Here is a 19,674-nt window from a genome sequence, read left to right on the forward strand (position 1 = left end):
CATGTGTTTATCGAGCTTCCCCTTAAATGTATCTATGCTATTCACCTCACCCCCTCCCTGTGGTAACGAGTTACACATGTTGGGGAGGGCATCAAACAGGAAATTAGGGGTGCGTGCAATAAAGGTGCAGCAGTTATAATGGGTGACTTTAATATGCACATAGATTGGGCTGGAACTGGAAGCAATACGGTGGAGGAGGATTTCCTGGAGTACATAAGGGATGGTTTTCTAGACCAATATGTCGAGGAACCAACTAGGGGGGAGGCCATCTTAGACTGGGTGTTGTGTAATGAGAGAGGATTAATTAGCAATCTCGTTGTGTGAGGCCCCTTGGGGAAGAGTGACCATAATATGGTGGAATTCTGCATTAGGATGGAGAATGAAACAGTTAATTCAGAGACCATGGTCCAGAACTTAAAGAAGGGTAACATTGAAGGTATGAGGCGTGAATTGGCTAGGATAGATTGGCGAATGATACTTAAGGGGTTGACTGTGGATGGGCAATGGCAGACATTTAGAGACCGCATGGCTGAAATACAACAATTGTACATTCCTGTCTTGTCTAAAAATAAAAAAGGGAAGGTGGCTCAACCGTGGCTATCCAGGGAAATCAGGGATAGTATTAAAGCCAAGGAAGTGGCATACAAATTGGCCAGAAATAGCAGCGAACCCGGGGACTGGGAAAAATTTAGAACTCAGCAGAGGAGGACAAAGGGTTTGATTAGGGCAGGGAAAATGGAGTACGAGAAGAAGCTTGCAGGGAACATTAAGACAGATTGCAAAAGTTTCTATAGATATGTAAAGAGAAAAAGGTTAGTAAAGACAAACGTAGGTCCCCTGCAGTCAGAACCAGGGGCAGTCATAACGGGGAACAAAGAAATGGCAGACCAATTGAACAAGTACTTTGGTTCGGTATTCACTAAGGAGGACACAAACAACCTTCCGGATATAAAAGGGGTCAGAGGGTCTAGTAAGGAGGAGGAACTGAGGGAAATCCTTATTAGTCGGGAAATTGTGTTGGGGAAATTGATGGGATTGAAGGCCGATAAATCCCCAGGGCCTGATGGACTGCATCCCAGAGTACTTAAGGAGGTGGCCTTGGAAATAGCGGGTGAATTGACAGTCATTTTCCAACATTCCATTGACTCTGGATCAGTTCCTATCGAGTGGAGGGTAGCCAATGTAACCCCACTTTTAAAAAAAGCAGGGAGAGAGAAAACAGGGAATTATCGACCGGTAAGCCTGACATCGGTAGTGGGTAAGATGATGGAATCAATTATTAAGGATGCCATAGCAGTACTTTTGGAAAGAGTTGACATGATAGGTCCAAGTCAACATGGATTTGTGAAAGAGAAATCATGCTTGACAAATCTTCTGGAATTTTTTGAGGATGTTTCCAGTAGAGTGGACAAGGGAGAACCAGTTGATGTGGTATATTTGGACTTTCAGAAGGCTTTCGACAAGGTCCCACACAAAAGATTAATGTGCAAAGTTAAAGCACATGGGATTGGGGGTAGTGTGCTGACATGGATTGAGAACTGGTTGTCAGACAGGAAGCAAAGAGTAGGAGTAAATGGGTACTTTTCAGAATGGCAGGCAGTGACTAGTGGGGTACCGGAAGGTTCTGTGCTGGGGCCTCAGCTGTTTACACTTTACATTAATGATTTAGACGAGGGGATTAAATGTAGTATCTCCAAATTTGCGGATGATACTAAGTTGGGTGGCAGTGTGAGCTGCGAGGAGGATGTTATGAGGCTCCAGAGCGACTTGGATAGGTTAGGTGAGTGGGCAAATGCATGGCAGATGAAGTATAATGTGGATAAATGTGAGGTTATCCACTTTGGTGGTAAAAACAGAGAGACAGACTATTATCTGAATGGTGACAGATTAGGAAAAGGAGAGGTGCAACGAGACCTGGGTGTCATGGTACATCAGTCATTGAAGGTTGGCATGCAGGTACAGCAGGCGGTTAAGAAAGCAAATGGCATGTTGGCCTTCATAGCGAGGGGATTTGAGTACAGGGGCAGGGAGGTGTTGTTACAGTTGTACAGGGCCTTGGTGAGGCCACACCTGGAGTTTTGGTCTCCTAACTTGAGGAAGGGCATTCTTGCTATTGAGGGAGTGCAGCGAAGGTTCACCAGACTGATTCCCGGGATGGTGGGACTGACCTATCAAGAAAGACTGGATCAACTGGGCTTGTATTCACTGGAGTTCAGAAGAATGAGAGGGGACCTCATAGAAACATTTAAAATTCTGATGGGTTTAGACAGGTTAGATGCAGGAAGAATGTTCCCAATGTTGGGGAAGTCCAGAACCAGGGTTCACAGTCTAAAGATAAGGGGTAAGCCATTTAGGACCGAGATGAGGAGAAACTTCTTCACCCAGAGAGTAGTGAACCTGTGGAATTCTTTACCACAGAAAGTTGTTGAGGCCAATTCACTAAATATATTCAAAAAGGAGTTAGATGAAGTCCTTACTACTAGGGGGATCAAGGGGTATGGTGAGAAAGCAGGAAGGGGGTACTGAAGTTGCATGTTCAGCCATGAACTCATTGAATGGCGGTGCAGGCTAGAAGGGCCGAATGGCCTACTCCTGCACCTATTTTTCTATGCTTCATTCTCACCATGGTTTGGGTCTCTTGTTCCGGTTGTTAAAATTAATCCACTCTGTATCACAGGGAGTGGGGTAATGACCACTCCCATGGGCGATCCGGTGTCTTGCTCTGTACCACAGGTGGAGTGGGGTCCCAGGGGTTGTAACGGCTCAATTTCAGGTTTTTGTTTCATTTCCCCATTTCTAAAACTTGCTAAGTCATTAGACAGGGTCAGTTGCTGATGGGGCACCCTGAGATGGTGATCACAAAATACATCCAGTCACGTTGATGTTCATGTTGCTTTATTGTGCTATTGCTAAAGCTAAAAGCCATATCTGGTTGATACAGTCGAGATAAATTGGATAATAGCAATACAATGGAGCAATCCCTTACCAATGAAAAACATTCCAATGGACCAATCCCTTCCCATTGGCCAGTATTCAGATGGACCAATCCCTTCATACTGGGCAGAATTCCAATGGAACAATGCCTTCCTATTGGCTAGAATTGCAATGGACCAATCCCTTCCCATTGACCATGATTCCAATGGACCAGTATCTTCCTATTGGCCAGAATTCCATTGGACCAATCCCTTCTCATTGGCCAGAATTCCAATGGAGCGATCCCTTCCCAATGGAAAGCATTTCAGCCGACCAGTCCCTTTCCCATTTAACCGTAGGATCCTTGATTAAAATCTGGTGGTTAGCAGTAATGGTTAACTCCGTGAGTCAGATTAGCTGTGTGTTACACCACAATTGTTGGTCAACATTTCTGGCTGTACCTACTTGGATCGATGTGCTGATTGGATCAATCACTGGGCTACAGGACTAGTGACAAGTACATTAATCTGGCCTTTAGACAGAGGCTAATGGCGGTGTGACATCTCTCACCAAACTGACCAAGGAACAACATGGGAATGGAGCTGGGAAATGGTTTGGTGGGATCCGAAACATAGATGTTCCCTTCTGCACATGGGGGACTGCGTTAAGCTGCAAGCGTGAATGTCCTCCTGAACGGTAGATGCAGTTGGAGTGCCCAGGACTGCCTGTGTTCCACTGCACCGTTCCCAGCTCTTCTACTTGACCATAGCGGTGGTGGGAAACCTGTTCAACCCACACGCCTGCTCTCCTCGGTAGATGCGGAAGTATCCCTGCCGAATAATAGAGGGTGGAAAAAAAGACTTGCGTGAATATACCTTCTGCCCACTATATAGTGGGGTACCCCCACTGATAACAGGAAATCATATTTTTATATATATATATATATATATATATAGAGAGAGAGGGCACTGCAATCTCGCGCCCATTGGGCAGAATTCCAACGGTCCAATCCCTTCCCATTGGCCAGAATTCCAATGGACCAATCCCTTCCCATTGGGCAGAATTCCAACGGTCCAATCCCTTTCCATTCCACAGGATTCCAATGGTCCAATCCCTTCCCATTCTACAGGATTCTATTGGCCCAATCCTTTCCCAACTATTCCCATTGGATAGAAACAAAGAAAATAGGTGCAGGAGTAGGCCATTCGGCCCTTCGAGCCTGCACCACCATTTAATAAGATCATGGTTGATCATTAGAATTCCAATGGGCCAAACCCTTCCCATTAGTCAGAAATCCAATGGAGTAATCCCTTCCCCGTTTCCCCCTGTGCTTCGGGATTCAACTGGAGGGATTCTCAAAGCTCTGCGGGCTCACTGATTGTGTCCGTACGACCAAGGGTGCTCTCCTCATCAAAGGCTACACATACACTGACAGGAAATTACCGCACTCTTATCAACCAGAAGCACATCCAAGTGGATGCTCGTTCCCTGGGGAGTGACCAGTGTTTGTGTACCACCCCACCACTCTATCACAGAGAAGGCACTCTCTGGGGTGGCTCCCCTGAAACCAGAACTATCCTCTATAGTCAATGAGACCTGTGGAACTTCCTGGGACCAGAGTCATACAAATTTACAGGACTAGGGGGCAAGAGGGGGAAATGGTACTCATTGGCTCCATCTCTCAAAGAGCTGACAGAGTTACGATGGACTGAAAGGCCTCCTTCTGTGCTGGATGATTCTATGTACCTTTACCCTCCAGAGGTGCCACGCAGCAGACTATGGATGCTTTTCAGGTGGCCCAGTCGGTATCTCTCTCACCTCTCAGTCAGAGGGTCGTGGGTTCGAGGCCCACTCCAGAGACTTGAGCCCACAATCCAGGCCGACACTCCCAGTGCCAGTACTGAGGGAGTGCCGCACGGTCGGAGGGGCCGTCATTCGGATGAGACGATAAACCGAGGCCTCATCTGCTCTCTCAGTTGGACATAAAAGATCCCACGGCCACTATTTGGAAGAAGAGCTGGGGAGTTCTTCAGTGTCCTGGGCCAATATTTATCCCTCAAACAACATCTCATTGCTTTTGGTGTGAGCTTGCTGTGCGCAAATTGGCTTTCCCACGTTACAACAGTGACTATGCTTCAAAAATGTACTTCATTGGTTGTGGAGTGCTTTGGGATGTCCTGTGGTCGTGAAAGGCGCTATATAAATGCAAGTCTTTCTTTCGTTGGTGTAATCAGTGTGGTACTGAGCCAAAGAGACCGGAAGGTCCGAATTTGATCTCTGATCGTTGTGCTGTGTTATCCAATCTGAGCAGTCGGGTGCTGCACCTATCCTCAGACCCCCTATGCTCGGGGAAGATCAGTCGAGGGGTCTCACTCTCGGACACCACCCAGTGACCCCTGCCACTACCTGCACTGGTATTGAGTTGGACGGTGATGTCCCCATGGGCGATTAGCCCGCCAAAATTAACTGTAGATGGAGCAGCAGGGTTCACTAGCTCGAGCAGCCAGAACATGGAAATTAGGAGCAGGAGTCGGCCATTCGGCCCCTCGAGCCTGCTCCGCCATTCAATAAGATCACGGCTGATCTTCGACCTCAACTCCACTTTCCCGCCCGATCCCCATATCCCTCGATTCCCTTTGTATCCAAAAATCTATCGACCTCAGCCTTGAATATACTCAACGACTGAGCCTCCACAGCCCTCTGGGGCAGAGAATTCCAAAGATTCACCACCCTCTGAGTGAAGAAATTCCTCCGCATCTCAGTCCTCAATGGCTGACCTCTTACCCTGAGACTGTGTGACCCCTGGTTCTAGACTCTCCAGCCCGGGGGGGAAGCAGCCTCTCAGCATCTGCCCTGTCAATCCTTCTCAGAATCTTACATATTTCAATGAGATCACCTCTCATTCTTCTAAACTCCAGAGAGTGTAGGCAAGTTCTACTCAATCTCTCCTCATAAGACAACCTTCCCATCCCAGGGATCAATCTAGCAAACCTTCGTTGCCCCTCTTGGGTGCCAGGCCGCTGGCCCTGGCTGAAACCCTCCCTGGTGGGCCCAGTGTTTGCCCCTGAAGTGGCTGCAGAGTTTGCAGCGGCCCTGCCCCTTTAACTCAAGGGCGAGACGTTTGATGCGTCAGCGTGGCGCTGGTGATTGGTCGGGGCGGTAGACCCGCTGCGAGGGCACTTCTACCCTGCACCCGGCCGGAACACCGCCCCGTGGACAATAACACTTCAAAGAGTTGAATTTCTCCGGTATCTCCGCCCCAGTCCAAAACCTCTCAAAAACGGTAGGTGCACCCAGTTTGGGGCGGGGTACAATTTTGGCCTCGGAGTCTTCCGAAGAGGCAGGAAAGTAAAGCGGCAAATCATTTTAACCTTCGAGCGGGGTGTAATGACAGCGAATGGACCCGCTGAGAGCTTTGGCTCACAAGGGGCTGCTACAGGAAGACAGTCTGGTTCTTAGCGAGTGGGCTCTGTATTGGGGAAGAGGTGATGGGAGGAGTTGGTAAAAGTCCATTGGCTCTGAGTTCAGCTGGAATGTCCTTGGGCTAAAAGGGCTAAATTACGAGGACAGGTTGCACAGACTTGACTTCTCTGAGATGAGGGACTTCAGTTACGTGGAGAGACGAGAGAAATTGGGTTTATTCTCCTTTGGAAAGAGAAGGTTAAGGGGAGATTTAATCGAGGTGTTCAATATTATGAAGGGTTTTGATAGACTAGATCGGGGAGAAACTGTTCCCAGGGGGCAGGAAGGTCGGTAACCAGAGGGACACAGATTGACGATAATCGGCGATGGAACCAGAGGGGGAGATGGGGAGAATGTTATTACGCAGCGAGTTGTTGTGATCGGGAACGCGCTGCCTGAAAGGGCGGTGGGAGCAGATTCAATAGTGACTTTCAAACGGGAATTGGATGGGGAAAAAATTAAGAGCTATGGGGAAAGAGCAGGGGGGAGTGGGACTGATTGGATCGCTCTGTCACAGAGCCGGCACAGGCTCGATGGGCCCAATGGCCTCCTGCTGTGCTGTATTCTATGATTCTATCTAATTGAGGTGATTAAAATGACTAAAGAAGTTGATGGGTGGGGGCTGCAATCCAGAACAAGCGGCCACAGCCTTAAAATTAGAGCCAAGCCATTCATGGGTGATGTCAGGAAGCGGTTCTTCACACAAAGGGTGGTGGGAATCTGCAACTCTCTTCCCCCAAAATGCTGCCAAGTCTGGGGGCCAGTTGAAAATTTCAAATCTGAGGAGAATAGATTTTTGTTGCGTAAGGTTGTTAAGGGTTATGGAGCCAAGGCGGGTAGATGGGAGTTAGGATACAGATCAGCCATGATCTCATTGAATAGCGGAACAGGCTCGAGAGGCTGAATGGCCTCCTCCTGTTCCGATGTTGCTATAGAGACCACTTACCTGCTCTCCCCAGTTTGCACCCCAACTGTTTTTGATGATCCAGTATGGATGGCTTCTCACTGTAGTAATGAAAGCACAATGACTGAAACCAGAACTCGCACCCGTTAGCTAAAACACGTTGAGCTGATAAAACAATTTCTCCTCAGCCCAGCATCACCCGCTGACGTTTTATCGAGGTCAATTGGGCACGGTAGTAAAGTGGCAATGTTACTGGATGAGTAATCCAGAGGTCTGGACTCATTATCCAGTAGTCGTGAGTTCAAATCCCACCCCGGCATCTGGGGGAATTTAAATTCAATTATTTAAATATATCTGGAATCAAAAAATGCAAGTATTGGTGACCATGACACTACCGGATTGTCGTAAAAGATCTAAAAAACCCATCTGGTTCACTAATGTCCCTTAGGGGAGGAAATCTGCTGCCCACAGAAGGCGGCCATTCGGCCCGTCGAGCCCGTGCCGGCTCTCTGCAAGAGCACTTTAGCCAGTCCCACTCCCCCGCCCTTTCCCCGTAGCCCTGCAGGTCTGCACTCCACCTCTGCCCTCTGACCTTTCCCCTCAGGTACTTCTCCAATTCCCTCGTGAAAGCCACGATTGAGTTCGCCTCCTCCACCACATAGCGAAGCAGAGTTAACGTTTCAGGTCAGTGACCTTTCGTCCGAAGTGGAAAACATAGAAACATCGAAAATAGGTGCAGGAGTAGGCCATTCGGCCCTTCGAGCCTGCACTACCATTCAATGAGTTCATGGCTGAACATGCAAATTCAGTACCCCATTCCTGCTTTCTCACCATACCCCTTGAGCCCCCTCGTAGTAAGGATTACATCTAACTCCTTTTTGAATATATTTAGTGAATTGGCCTCAACAACTTTCTGTGGTAGAGAATTCCACAGGTTCACCACTCTCTGGGTGAAGAAGTTTCTCATCATCTCGGTCCTAAATGGCTTACCCCTTATCCTCAGACTGTGACCCCTGGTTCTGGACTTCCCCGACATTGGGAACATTCTTCCTGCATCTAACCTGTCCAGTCCCATCAGAATTTTGTTGGAGATGTTGGAGATGGAACCGGTTTTTAAGCAAGGCCATTATTTATGTTTCCCAGATGAGGCTATTATTTATGTTTCTATCAAATGGTATGGAGAGAAAGCCGGAAAGGGGTACTGAGGTGAAAGATCAGCCATGATCTTATTGAATGATGGTGCAGGCTCGAAGGGCCGAATGGCCTACTCCTGCACCTATTTTCTACGTTTCTATGTTTCTAAGGGCAGAGGCAGGGAAAGGAGGGAGGGGAGGAAAGAACAAAAGTGACGGTCTGTGATAGGGTGGAAGGCAGGAGAGATTACATGACAAAAGGGGTGATGGTGTGAGGCAAAAGGAGATGGTAATGGGACAAATTAAGAAACAAAAGATGAGTCTAGATAGGGTGTAAATGGCAATAGCAGAATCAGCAACAGCTGCCATCCGGAAAAATGGGGGCAGCGGTTATGATCTCCAATTGTTGAACAGAGGGCTGTGAAGTGCCTCTTCGAAAGATGAGGTACTGTTCTTCGAGCTTCATTGGTGCAATATAGGAGGCTAAGGACAGAGAGGTCAGAGTGGGAGTGGAGCAGAGAATTAAAGGTCATCGACCCAAAACGTTAACTCTGATTCTCTCCACAGACGCTGCCTGACCTGCTAAGTATTCTCAGCATTGTCTGTTTATTTTTCAGATTTCCAGCCTCCGCAGTATTTTGCTCGTCTGTTAATAGTCAGTACTCACCTACACCATAGCCTACAATCAACACCACATGAGTCATCTTATTTGGACGGCATTCAGAGAAAGTAGGGCGAATTATGCCTCTACGGTATCCCTAAAGAAAACAATGAAACAAGTTACAATAGAACATAAGAAATAGGAGCAGGAGTCGACCATTCGGCCCCTCGAGCCTGCTCCACCATTCAATAAGATCATGGCTGATCTGATCATGGACTCAGCTCCACTTCCCCGCCCGCTCCCCATAACCCTCGACTCCCTTATTGCTCAAAAATCTGTCTATCTCCATCTTAAATATATTCAATGACCCAGCCTCCACAGCTCTCTGGGGCAGAGAATTCCACAGATTTACAACCCTCTGAGAGAAGAAATTCCTCCTCATCTCAGTTTTAAATGGGCGGCCCCTTATTCTGAAACTATGCCCCTAGTTCTAGATTCCCCCACGAGGGGAAACATCCTCTCTGCATCTATCCTGTCCAGCCCCCTCAGAATCTTATACGTGTCAATAAGATCACCTCTCATTCTTCTAAACTCCAATGAGTAGAGGGCCCAACCTGTTCAACCTTTCCTCATAAGTCAACTCCTTCATCTCAGGAATCAACCGAGTGAACCTTCTCTGAACTTCTGTTGGGTTCTGTTAGGTACACAGAGGATATTGTCATACATCCTTTATCCACTTGTGGAGCTATGATAGGATATTGTCATTTATGCTGTACCTTTATTACAAGTTCGAGGACTAGAAGGCACCAAGACCTCTGGTTAGAACATGAGAACATAGGAGCAGGAGTAGGCCATTCGGCTCCTCGATAGTCACTCCCTGTGGTAGCGAGTTTCACCTTCTTACCACTCTCTGAATTCTCCTGAATTCCCGATTAGATTTATTAGTGACTATCTTATTTTGATGACCCTTAGTTCTGGACTAATCATAGTGAGAGATTGAGGGAGGAACAATTAATTGAGGGGTGGGGGTAAGGTGCCAACTATGAGCAATGGGTACACTGGTACAATTGCTGAATGACTTTGCGGGCTAGAAATTTGATGGCGTCGCGGCAAAAGGGCACTTGAGCATCCAACATGGCGGGCGCTCATTGTGCACCAGAATTGCGCCGCCCGCCATATTGAATCATAGAATGGTTACAGCACAGAAGGAGGCCATTCGGCCCATCGATGCCCGTACCGGCTCCCTGCAAGAGCACCTCAGCTAGTCCCACACCCCGCCACCCTCTCCCCGTAGCCCTGCAATTTTTTTTCTCCCTTCAGGTACCTATTCAACTCCCTTTTGAAAGCCGCGATTAAGTCTGCCTCCACCGTCCTTTCGAGCAGCGCATTCCAGATCATAAACACCTCTGCCTTGGTGAAGGCGAAAAAAAAAGAGGCGTCCCCGGTCCCTGCTTGAAACAAGCCTGAAGGCCTTTGTAAATGTAATTTGGGGAGCTGGGTTGGGTCGGAAGGGGTTCTAACGTCGGCTTCAGACCCATCACGCAAGATTTGGCTGCCCTGAACACAACTGGCATCAAGGTGACTGCATTCAGGAAAACGAGGCCTACATCTGGCCTAACCAGCGGCCCCTAAAGTAGGAGAGCTTCTCCCGGCCCCACTGCAGCACCGCCGATCATTGCAGCCACCGATTGGCTCTCTCCCAATCGCTTCATCCCCGCTCCCGGTCAGCCCCTCACCCTCCCGATCGCTTCACCCCCTCTACTGGTCCTTCCCTCCCTCACGATTGTTTCCCCCAGCCCCTGATCACTTCCCCCACCCCCCCACCCCCCCTCACTCCCAATCACTGACCCCACCCTCCCTCAACGGAGGGCGGACAATAAATGAACAGAAAGGCTTACTTTCAGAGCTACGCCATTTATGGTGACTGTGATTGGGCCGTTACGAGCCAACCATGCTTTCATTTCTGAAACAGAGAGAGGATAGAATACAAGAGCATCAGGAAGAAGTAAGGCGAGACAATTCAGCCCATCTGCCCTCCCCAATCCCATCAGTCAGGTCTCTTCTAAATCAAGATTTATTTTTACACATCTGCCCCCTCGGGTGGATGTAAAAAATCCCACGACCACAATTGGAAGAAGAGCAGGGGGAGTTCTCCGCGATGTCCTGCGGCCAATATTTATCCCTCAATCAACATCACTAAAACAAATCACCTGGTCATTATCACATTGCTGGTTGTGGGAGCTTGCTGTGCACAAATTGACTGCCGTGTTTCCCACATTACAACAGCGACTACACTTCAAAAAGTACTTCATTTGCTGTGAAGCGTATTTGGGATGTTGTGAAGTTGTGAAAGGCACTGTAGAAATACAATTATTAATTTATTTTTATCTTTCTATATCTATTGATCCCCGCCACAAACTCTGTTCCCTCGCCACTGAATCCATCCTTCACCTGTCTGAGGCTGAACCAAACTGTTTGCAACCTTGGTGTCATATTTGACCCTGAAATGAGCTTTCGACCACATATCCACAGCATAACTACGACCGCCAGTTTCCACCTCCGTAACATCGCCCGTCTCCGCCCTTGCCTCAGCTCATCCGCTGCTGAAGCCCTCATCCATGCCTTGGTTACCTCTAGACTTGATTTTTCCAATGCATTCCTGGCTGGCCGTCTACATTCTACCCTACGAAAACTAGGAAGTGATCCAAAACTCAGATGCCCCGTGTCCCAACTCGCACCAAGTCTTGATCACCCATCACCCCTGTGCTCGGTGACCTACATTGGCTTCCAGTTAAGAAATGCCTCGATTTCAAAATTTTCATCCTTATTCTCAAATCCCTCCATGGCCCTCGCCCCCTCCCTATCTCTGTAATCTTCTCCAGCCCCACAACCCCCAAGATGTCTGCGCTCCTCTAATTCTGCCCTCCTGAGCATCCCTGATTTTAATCGCTCAACCATTGGGGCCGTGTCTTCTGTTGCCTGGGTCCTAAGCTCTGGAGCTCCCTGCCTAAACCTCTCCACCTCTATACCTCTCTTTCATAAGAACATAAGAAATAGGAGCAGGAGTAGGCCATTCGGCCCCTCGAGCCTGCTCCGCCATTCAATAAGATCATGGCTGATCTGATCATGGACTCAGCTCCACTTCCCCGCCCGCTCCCCATAACCCTTTACTCGCTTATCGCTCAAAAATCTGTCTATCTCCACATTAAATATATTCAATGACCCAGCCTCCACAGCTCTCTGGGACAGAGAATTCCACAGATTTACAACCCTCTGAAAGAAGAAATTCCTCCTCATCTCAGTTTTAAATGGGTGGCCCCTTATTCTGAGACTATGTCCCCTAGTTTTAGTTTCCCCTATGAGTGGAAATATCCTCTCTGCATCCACCTTGTCAAGCCCCTTTATTATCTTATATGTTTCGATAAGATCACCTCTTATTCTTCTGAATTCCAATAAGTACAGGCCCAACCTGCTCAACCTATCTTCATAAGTCAACCCCCACATCTCCGGAATCAACCTTGTGAACCTTCTCTGAACTGCCTCCAATGCAAGTATATCCTTCCTTAAATACGGAGACCAAAACTGTACGCAGTACTCCAGGTGTGGCCTCACCAATACCCTGTACAGCTGTAGCAGGACTTCTCTGCTTTTATACTCCATCCCCCTTGCAATAAAGGCCAACATTTCATTTGCTTTCCTGATCACTTGCTGTACCTGCATACTAACTATTTGTGTTTCATGCACAAGGACCCCCAGGTCCCTCTGTACTGCAGCACTTTGCAATTTATCTCCATTTAAATTATGAATTGTTTTTCTATTTCTTCTGCCCAAGTGGATAATCTCACATTTTCCCACATTATACTCTATCTGCCAAATGTTTGCCCACTCACTTAGCCTGTCTATATCCCTTTGCAGATTTTTTGTGTCCTCCTCACACATTGCTTTCCCACCCAGCTTTGTATCATCAGCAAACTTGGCGACATTACACTCAGTCCCTTCATCCAAGTCATTAATATAGATTGTAAATAGTTGAGGCCCCAGCACTGATCCCTGCGGCACCCCACTAGTTAGCGTTTGCCAACCGGAAAATGACTCATTTATCCTGACTCTCTTCTGTTAGTAATCCAATCCTCTATTTATGCTAATATATTACCCGCAACCCCATGAACTTTTATCTTGTGCAGTAACCTTTTATGTGACACCTTATCGAATACCTTCTAGAAATCCAAATACACCACATCCACTGGTTCCCCCTTATCCACCCTGCTCGTTACATCCTCAAAGAGCTCCAGCAAATTTGTCAAACATGATTTCCCTTTCATAAAACCATGCTGACTCCACTTGATTGAATTATGCTTTTCCAAATGTCCCGCTACTGCTTCCTTAATAATGGACTCCAGCATTTTCCCAATGACATGTTAGGCTAACTGGTGTATAGTTTCCTGTTTTTTTTGTCTGCCTCCTTTTTTAAAAAAGAGGTATTACATTTGTGGTTTTCCAATCCGTTGGGACCGCCCCAGAATCCAGGGAATTTTGGTAGATTACAACCAATGCATCCACTATCTCTGCAGCCACTTCTTTTAAGACCCGAGGATGCAAGCCATCAGGTCCAGGGGACTTGTCCGCCTTTAGTCCCATTATATTACCGAGTACTACTTCTTTAGTCATTTAGTCATAGTGATTGTATTAAGTTCCTCCCGCCCTATAGCCCCTTGATTATCCATTATTGGGGTGTTTTTAGTGTCTTCTACCGTGAAAACTGATACAAAATATTTGTTCAACGTCTAAGCCATTTCCCTGTTCTCCATTATTAATTCCCCAGTCTCATCCTCTAGGGGACCAACATTTACTTTAGCCACTCTTTTCCTTTTTATCTACCTGTAGAAACTCTTATTATCTGTTTTTATATTCCGTGCTAATTTACTTTCATAATCTATCTTCCCTCTTTTTATCATTTTTTTAGTCGTTCTTTGCTGGCTTTTAAAAGTTTCCCAATCCTCTGGCCTCCCACTAGTCTTGGCCACATTGTATGCCCTTGTTTTTAATTTGATACCATCCCTTATTTCCTTAATTAGCCACGGCTGGTTATCCTTCTCTTACAGTCTTTCCTTCTCAGTGGGATATATTTTTGTTGCGAGTTATGAAATATCTCCTTAAATGTCTGCCACTATTCATCAACCGTCCCATACTTTAGTCTATTTTCCAGTCCACTTTAGCCAACTCTTCCTTCATACCTTTGTAGTCTCCTTTATTTAAGTTTAGGACACTGGTTTGAGATACAACTTTCTCACCCTCCAACTGAATTTAAAATTCAACCATGCTATGATCACTCATTCCTAGAGGATCCTTTACTAGGAGATCGTTTATTAATCCTGTCTCATTACACAGTACCAGATCTAAGATAGCCTACCCCCCTGGATGGTTCCGTAACGTACTGTTCAAGGAAACTATCCCGGATCTACTCTATAAACTCTTCCTCAAGGCTACCCTGGCCAATTTGCTTTGTCCAATCAATAATAAGGTTAAAATTGCCCATGATTATTGCCGTTCCTTTTTTACAAGCCTCCATTGTATCTTGATTTATACTCCGTCCAACAGAGTAGCTACTGTTAGGGGGCCTACAGACTACACCCACCAGTGACTCTTTCCCCTTATTATTCCTTATCTCCTTATCTCCACCCAAACTGTTTCAACATCTTGATCTTCTGAGTCAATAACGTTTCTCACTAACACACTTCAAGACGCTCCTTAAAACCTACCTCTTTGACCAAGCTTTTGGTCAACTGCGCTCATTTCTACTTATGCGGCTCAGTGTAAACTTTTATCGCATAATACTCCTGTGCAGCGTCTTGGGATGTTTCATTATGTTAAAAGGCGCTATATGAATACAAGTTGTTGTTGTTTCCTCAATCTCGGTTTCCCCCCATAGCTTCGAGTGTGGGGCGTTGGGACGGGCGATGAGGAATCTACCCAGGCGCCTCTCCCCTCCCGCTAAACCTTTGACCTGTGACGGGATCAGCAACTCACCTTGTTCGTGTGGTCGGAGGTTTCGATAGCTCACAATCTGAGCCATGACTTTGGTACGTTTGAAACTGCAGCGACCCTTTGTGGCGGTGTAGGTATAGTCTCTCTCGCGCATTACTCCTCCTGTTAAACAACCAGCAGAATTTGGTTTAAGGGCAGCTAGTCTTTGACTGAATGTCCTACATGTTGGTTAATGTTCAAATCCCTTCATGGCCTCGCCCACTCCCTATCTCTGTTACCTCCTCCAGCCCTACAACGCCACCCCCTCCCCCAACCCCCGAGATCTCTGCGCTCCTCCAATTCTGACCCCTTGATCATCCCCCGATTTCCATCGCTCCACCATTGGCGGCCGTGCCTTCAGCTGCCTGGGCCCCAAGCTCTGGAACTCCCTCCCTAAACCTCTCCGCCTCGCTCTCATCTATGACGCTCCTCAAAACCTACCTTTTTCACCAAGCTTTTGGTCACCTGTCCTAATTTCTCGTGGCTCGGTGTCAAATGTTGTTTGATTTATGTTCCTGTGAAGCACCTCGAGACTTTTTTTTTTTTTAATTCGTTCCGGAATGTGGGCATAGTTGGCAAGGCCCAGCATTTATTGCCCGTCCCTAATTGCCCCTTGAGAAGGTGGTGGTGAGCCGCCTTCTTGAACCGCTGCAGTCCGTGTGGTGAAGGTGCTCCCACAGTGCTGTTAGGGAGGGAGTTCCAGGATTGTGACCCAGCGACGATGAAGGAACGGCCGATATATTTCCAAGTTGGGATGGTGTGTGACTGGGAGGGGAACGTGGAGATGGTGGTGTTCCGGTGCGCCTGCTGCCCTTGTCCTTCGAGGGGGTAGAGGTCACGGGTTTGGGAGGTGCTGCCAAAGAAGCCTTGGCGAGTTGCTGCAGTGCGTCTTGTAGATGGTGCACACTGCAGCCAGGGGGCGCCGGTGGTGGAGGGAGTGAGTGTTGAAAGTGATAAGAACATAAGAAATAGGAACAGGAGTCGGCCATTCGGCCCCTCGAGCCTGCTCCGCCATTCAATAAGATCATGGCTGATCTTATCATGGACTCAGCTCCACTTCCCTGCCCGCTCCCCATAACTCCTTATCCCCTTATTGCTCAAGAAACTGTCTATTTCTGTTTTAAATTTATTCAATGTCACAGCTTCCACAGCTCTCCACATTTTTTAATTTTTTACTTACTTCCCGTTCTGTCACTTTTTTCTCTCTCTCTCTCTTCGACACTGAGTCAGAAGATCATGGGTCCGAGATTCATCCAGAGACTTGAGCATCACAATCTAGGCTGACGCTCCCAGTGCAGTGCTGAGGGAGTGCCACACTGTTAGAGGGGCTGTACTGAGGGAGTGCCGCACTGTTAGAGGGGCTGTACTGAGGGAGTGCCGCACTGTCGGAGGGGCAGTACTGACGGAGCGCCGCACTGTCGGAGGGGCAGTACTGAGGGAGAGCCGCACTGTTAGAGGGGCGGTACTGAGGGAGTGCCGCACTGTCGGAGGGGCAGTACTGAGGGAGCGCCGCACTATTAGAGGGGCAGTACTGAAGGAGTGCCACACTGTCAGAGGGGCAGTACTGACGGAGCGCCGCACTGTCAGAGGGGCAGTACTGAGGGAGCGCCGCACTGTTAGAGGGGCAGTTCTGAGGGAGCGCCGCACTGTAGGAGGGGCAGTACTGATAGAGTGCCGCACTGTCGGAGGGGCGGTACTGAGGGAGTGCCGCACTGTCAGAGGGGCGGTACTGAGGGAGCGCTGCACTGTCAGAGGGGCGGTACTGAGGGTGCGCCGCACTGTCGGAGGTGCAGTACTGAGGGTGTGCCGCACTGTCGGAGGGGCAGTACTGAGGGAACGCCTCACTGTCGGAGGTGCAGTACTGAGGGTGCGCCGCACTGTCGGAGGGGCAGTACTGAGGGAGCGCCGCACTGTCGGAGGGGCAGTACTGAGGGAGTGCCGCACTGTCGGAGGGGCAGTACTGAGGGAGCGCCGCACTGTCGGAGGGGCAGTACTGAGGGAGCACCGCACTGTCGGAGGGGCAGTACTGAGGGAGCGCCGCACTGTCGGAGGGGCAGTACTGAGGGAGCGCCGCACTGTCGGAGGGGCAGTACTGAGGGAGCGCCGCACTGTCGGAGGGGCAGTACTGAGGGAGCGCCGCACTGTCGGAGGGGCAGTACTGAGGGAGCACCGCACTGTCGGAGGGGCAGTACTGAGGGAGCGCCGCACTGTCGGAGGGGCAGTACTGAGGGAGCGCCGCACTGTCGGAGGGGCAGTACTGAGGGAGAGCCGCACTGTCGGAGGGGCAGTACTGAGGGAGCGCCGCACTGTAGGAGGGGCAGTACTGAGGGAGCGCCGCACTGTCGGAGGCGCAGTACTGAGGGAACGCCTCACTGTCGGAGGGGCAGTACTGAGGGAGCGCCGCACTGTCGGAGGGGCAGTACTGAGGGAGCGCTGCACTGTCGGAGGGGCTGTACTGAGCGAGTGCTGCACTGTCGGAGGGGCAGTACCTCCGCAGATAATAGGCACTGTCCGAGGCATTTTCTTACCTAAGCTGATAATAGCGCGGAAGGCGTTGTAAGTGTAGCCTCCTTTGCAGGCATGGTCCCAGGTGTCGCAATCGAGGAGCTCTACATGAGAGGTGAATAAATTGAAGAGATTTTCAGACTCCAAGCATGGTGAAGGGCCCTGAGTCAACTGGGCAACGGAATTCAAAAATGCTGCAATAACACTGAGGACGAGTGTCCGTGGGTTCCCCTCCCGTTACCTTGCTCCGACAGAACCACCAACTTCTTATGGCGGATGTACCACATGGACTCGATGTTGGCGACAGTTCCGAAAGCCCAGCATGATCCACACTTTCTCTGGAGATGCACGAGAAGACGTTAGTCTTTTGGCTGCAAAGGGATTGGCTCTCCCATCCCTATCTCTGTGGCCCCATCCAACCCTGTAACCCACCACGATCTCGCCACCCTCCCTTGCTCTGTGATACCATCCAGCTTTACCGCTCTCCAAGATCTGGTCCACCCCCTCCCTATCTCTGTGACCCTCCAGCCCTGTAACCCACCAAGAACTTGCCCCCTCCCTGTACCTGCCCTGGGAGTGTGTGATGGGACAGTGTAGAGGGAGCTTTACTCTGTATCTAACCCCGTGCTGTACCTGCCATGGGAGTGTTTGATGGGACAGTGTAGAGGGAGCTTTACTCTGTATCTAACCCGCTGTACCTGCCCTGGGAGTGTTTGATGGGACAGTGTAGAGGGAGCTTACTCTGTGTATCTAACCCGTGCTGTACCTGTCCTGGGAGTGTTTGATGGGACAGTGTAGAGGGAGCTTTACTCTGTGTATCTAACCCGTGCTGTACCTGTCCTGGGAGTGTTTGATGGGACAGTGTAGAGGGAGCTTTACTCTGTGTATCTAACCCGTGCTGTACCTGCCCTGGGAGTGTGTGATGGGACAGTGTAGAGGGAGCTTTACTCTGTGTATCTAACCCGTGCTGTACCTGCCCTGGGAGTGTGTGATGGGACAGTGTAGAGGGAGCTTTACTCTGTGTATCTAACCCCGTGTTGTACCTGTCCTGGGAGTGTTTGATGGGACAGTGTAGAGGGAGCTTTACTCTGTATCTAACCCCCTGTACCTGCCCTGGGAGTGTTTGATGGGACAGTGTAGAGGGAGCTTTACTCTGTATCTAACCCTCTGTACCTGCCCTGGGAGTGTTTGATGGGACAGTGCAGAGGGAGCTTTACTCTGTATCTAACCCCCTGTACCTGCCCTGGGAGTGTTTGATGGGACAGTGTAGAGGGAGCTTTACTCTGTATCTAACCCCCTGTACCTGCCCTGGGAGTGTTTGATGGGGCAGTGTAGAGGGAGCTTTACTCTGTATCTACCCGTCCTGTACCTGCCCTGGGAGTGTTTGATGGGACAGTGTAGAGGGAGCTTTACTCTGTATCTAACCCGTGCTGTACCTGCCGTGGAAGTACAGGAATTAGTTTAACACCCCCATCTAACACTTCACCCCTGTGGGACTCCTGTCCCTGTTGGTATCTGGACCTGCTCTAATACGGAGCAATATATTCAGTCTTTGAGTGTGAGTACCTGATTTTTAACTCCCGTCACTGCTCCATGTTTCCGCCAGTCCACGAAACGTGGACCAGTCAAGTTTGTCAGCCGACCATCTTCTTCTGTCCAGTAAGCCTCCTTTGGCCAGAACGAGTTGTTACTCATCGCCGGGTTGAAGTAAAAACCATCAAATTCTTCATCTGGAACAAAAAGCAAATTCCGAAACGGTTCAACTAAATTAACCGGTTTAATCTATGAAGTGGAAGATGGCGGGAGGCCCATAACTCTGGTTGGACATCAACAAGACAAGGGTTGAGGGACTTCAGTTATGTGGGGAGACTGGAAAAGCTGGGCTTGTTCACCTCAGAGCAGAGAAGGTTAAGGCAGAGATTTTCTAGAATGGTACGAGGGATGAAAGGTGATCTTATTGAAACATATCATCATAGGCAGTCCCTCGGAATCGAGGAAGACTTGCTTCCACTCTAAAAGTGAGTTCTCAGGTGACTGAACAGCCCAATACGGGAATTACAGTCTCTGTCACAGGTGGGACAGACAGTGGTTGAGGGAAGGGGAGGGTGGGACAGGTTTGCCGCACGCTCCTT

The 19,674-nt window shown here is 48.9% G+C and overlaps 1 protein-coding gene across 1 annotated transcript in view; it reads right to left on the bottom strand.

The window, feature by feature from the left end:
- Positions 1-2,878: 2,878 nt before the first annotated feature.
- The window catches only part of LOC139239376 (cathepsin L-like), a 34,183-nt gene continuing 17,387 nt past the window's right edge, over positions 2,879-19,674 (bottom strand). The window contains exons 5-12 of the mRNA XM_070868051.1: positions 19,109-19,272; positions 17,784-17,880; positions 17,566-17,646; positions 15,041-15,160; positions 10,912-10,976; positions 9,080-9,170; positions 7,322-7,380; positions 2,879-3,743 (exon numbers count right to left, since the gene is read on the bottom strand). Coding sequence (XP_070724152.1) covers positions 3,669-3,743; positions 7,322-7,380; positions 9,080-9,170; positions 10,912-10,976; positions 15,041-15,160; positions 17,566-17,646; positions 17,784-17,880; positions 19,109-19,272 — 752 coding nt within the window. The 3' untranslated portion in view covers positions 2,879-3,668. The remainder of the gene's footprint in view (positions 3,744-7,321; positions 7,381-9,079; positions 9,171-10,911; positions 10,977-15,040; positions 15,161-17,565; positions 17,647-17,783; positions 17,881-19,108; positions 19,273-19,674) is intronic.

Source organism: Pristiophorus japonicus, chromosome 27 (assembly GCF_044704955.1).
Source record: "Pristiophorus japonicus isolate sPriJap1 chromosome 27, sPriJap1.hap1, whole genome shotgun sequence".
NCBI classification, from domain to species: Eukaryota; Metazoa; Chordata; class Chondrichthyes; family Pristiophoridae; genus Pristiophorus; species Pristiophorus japonicus.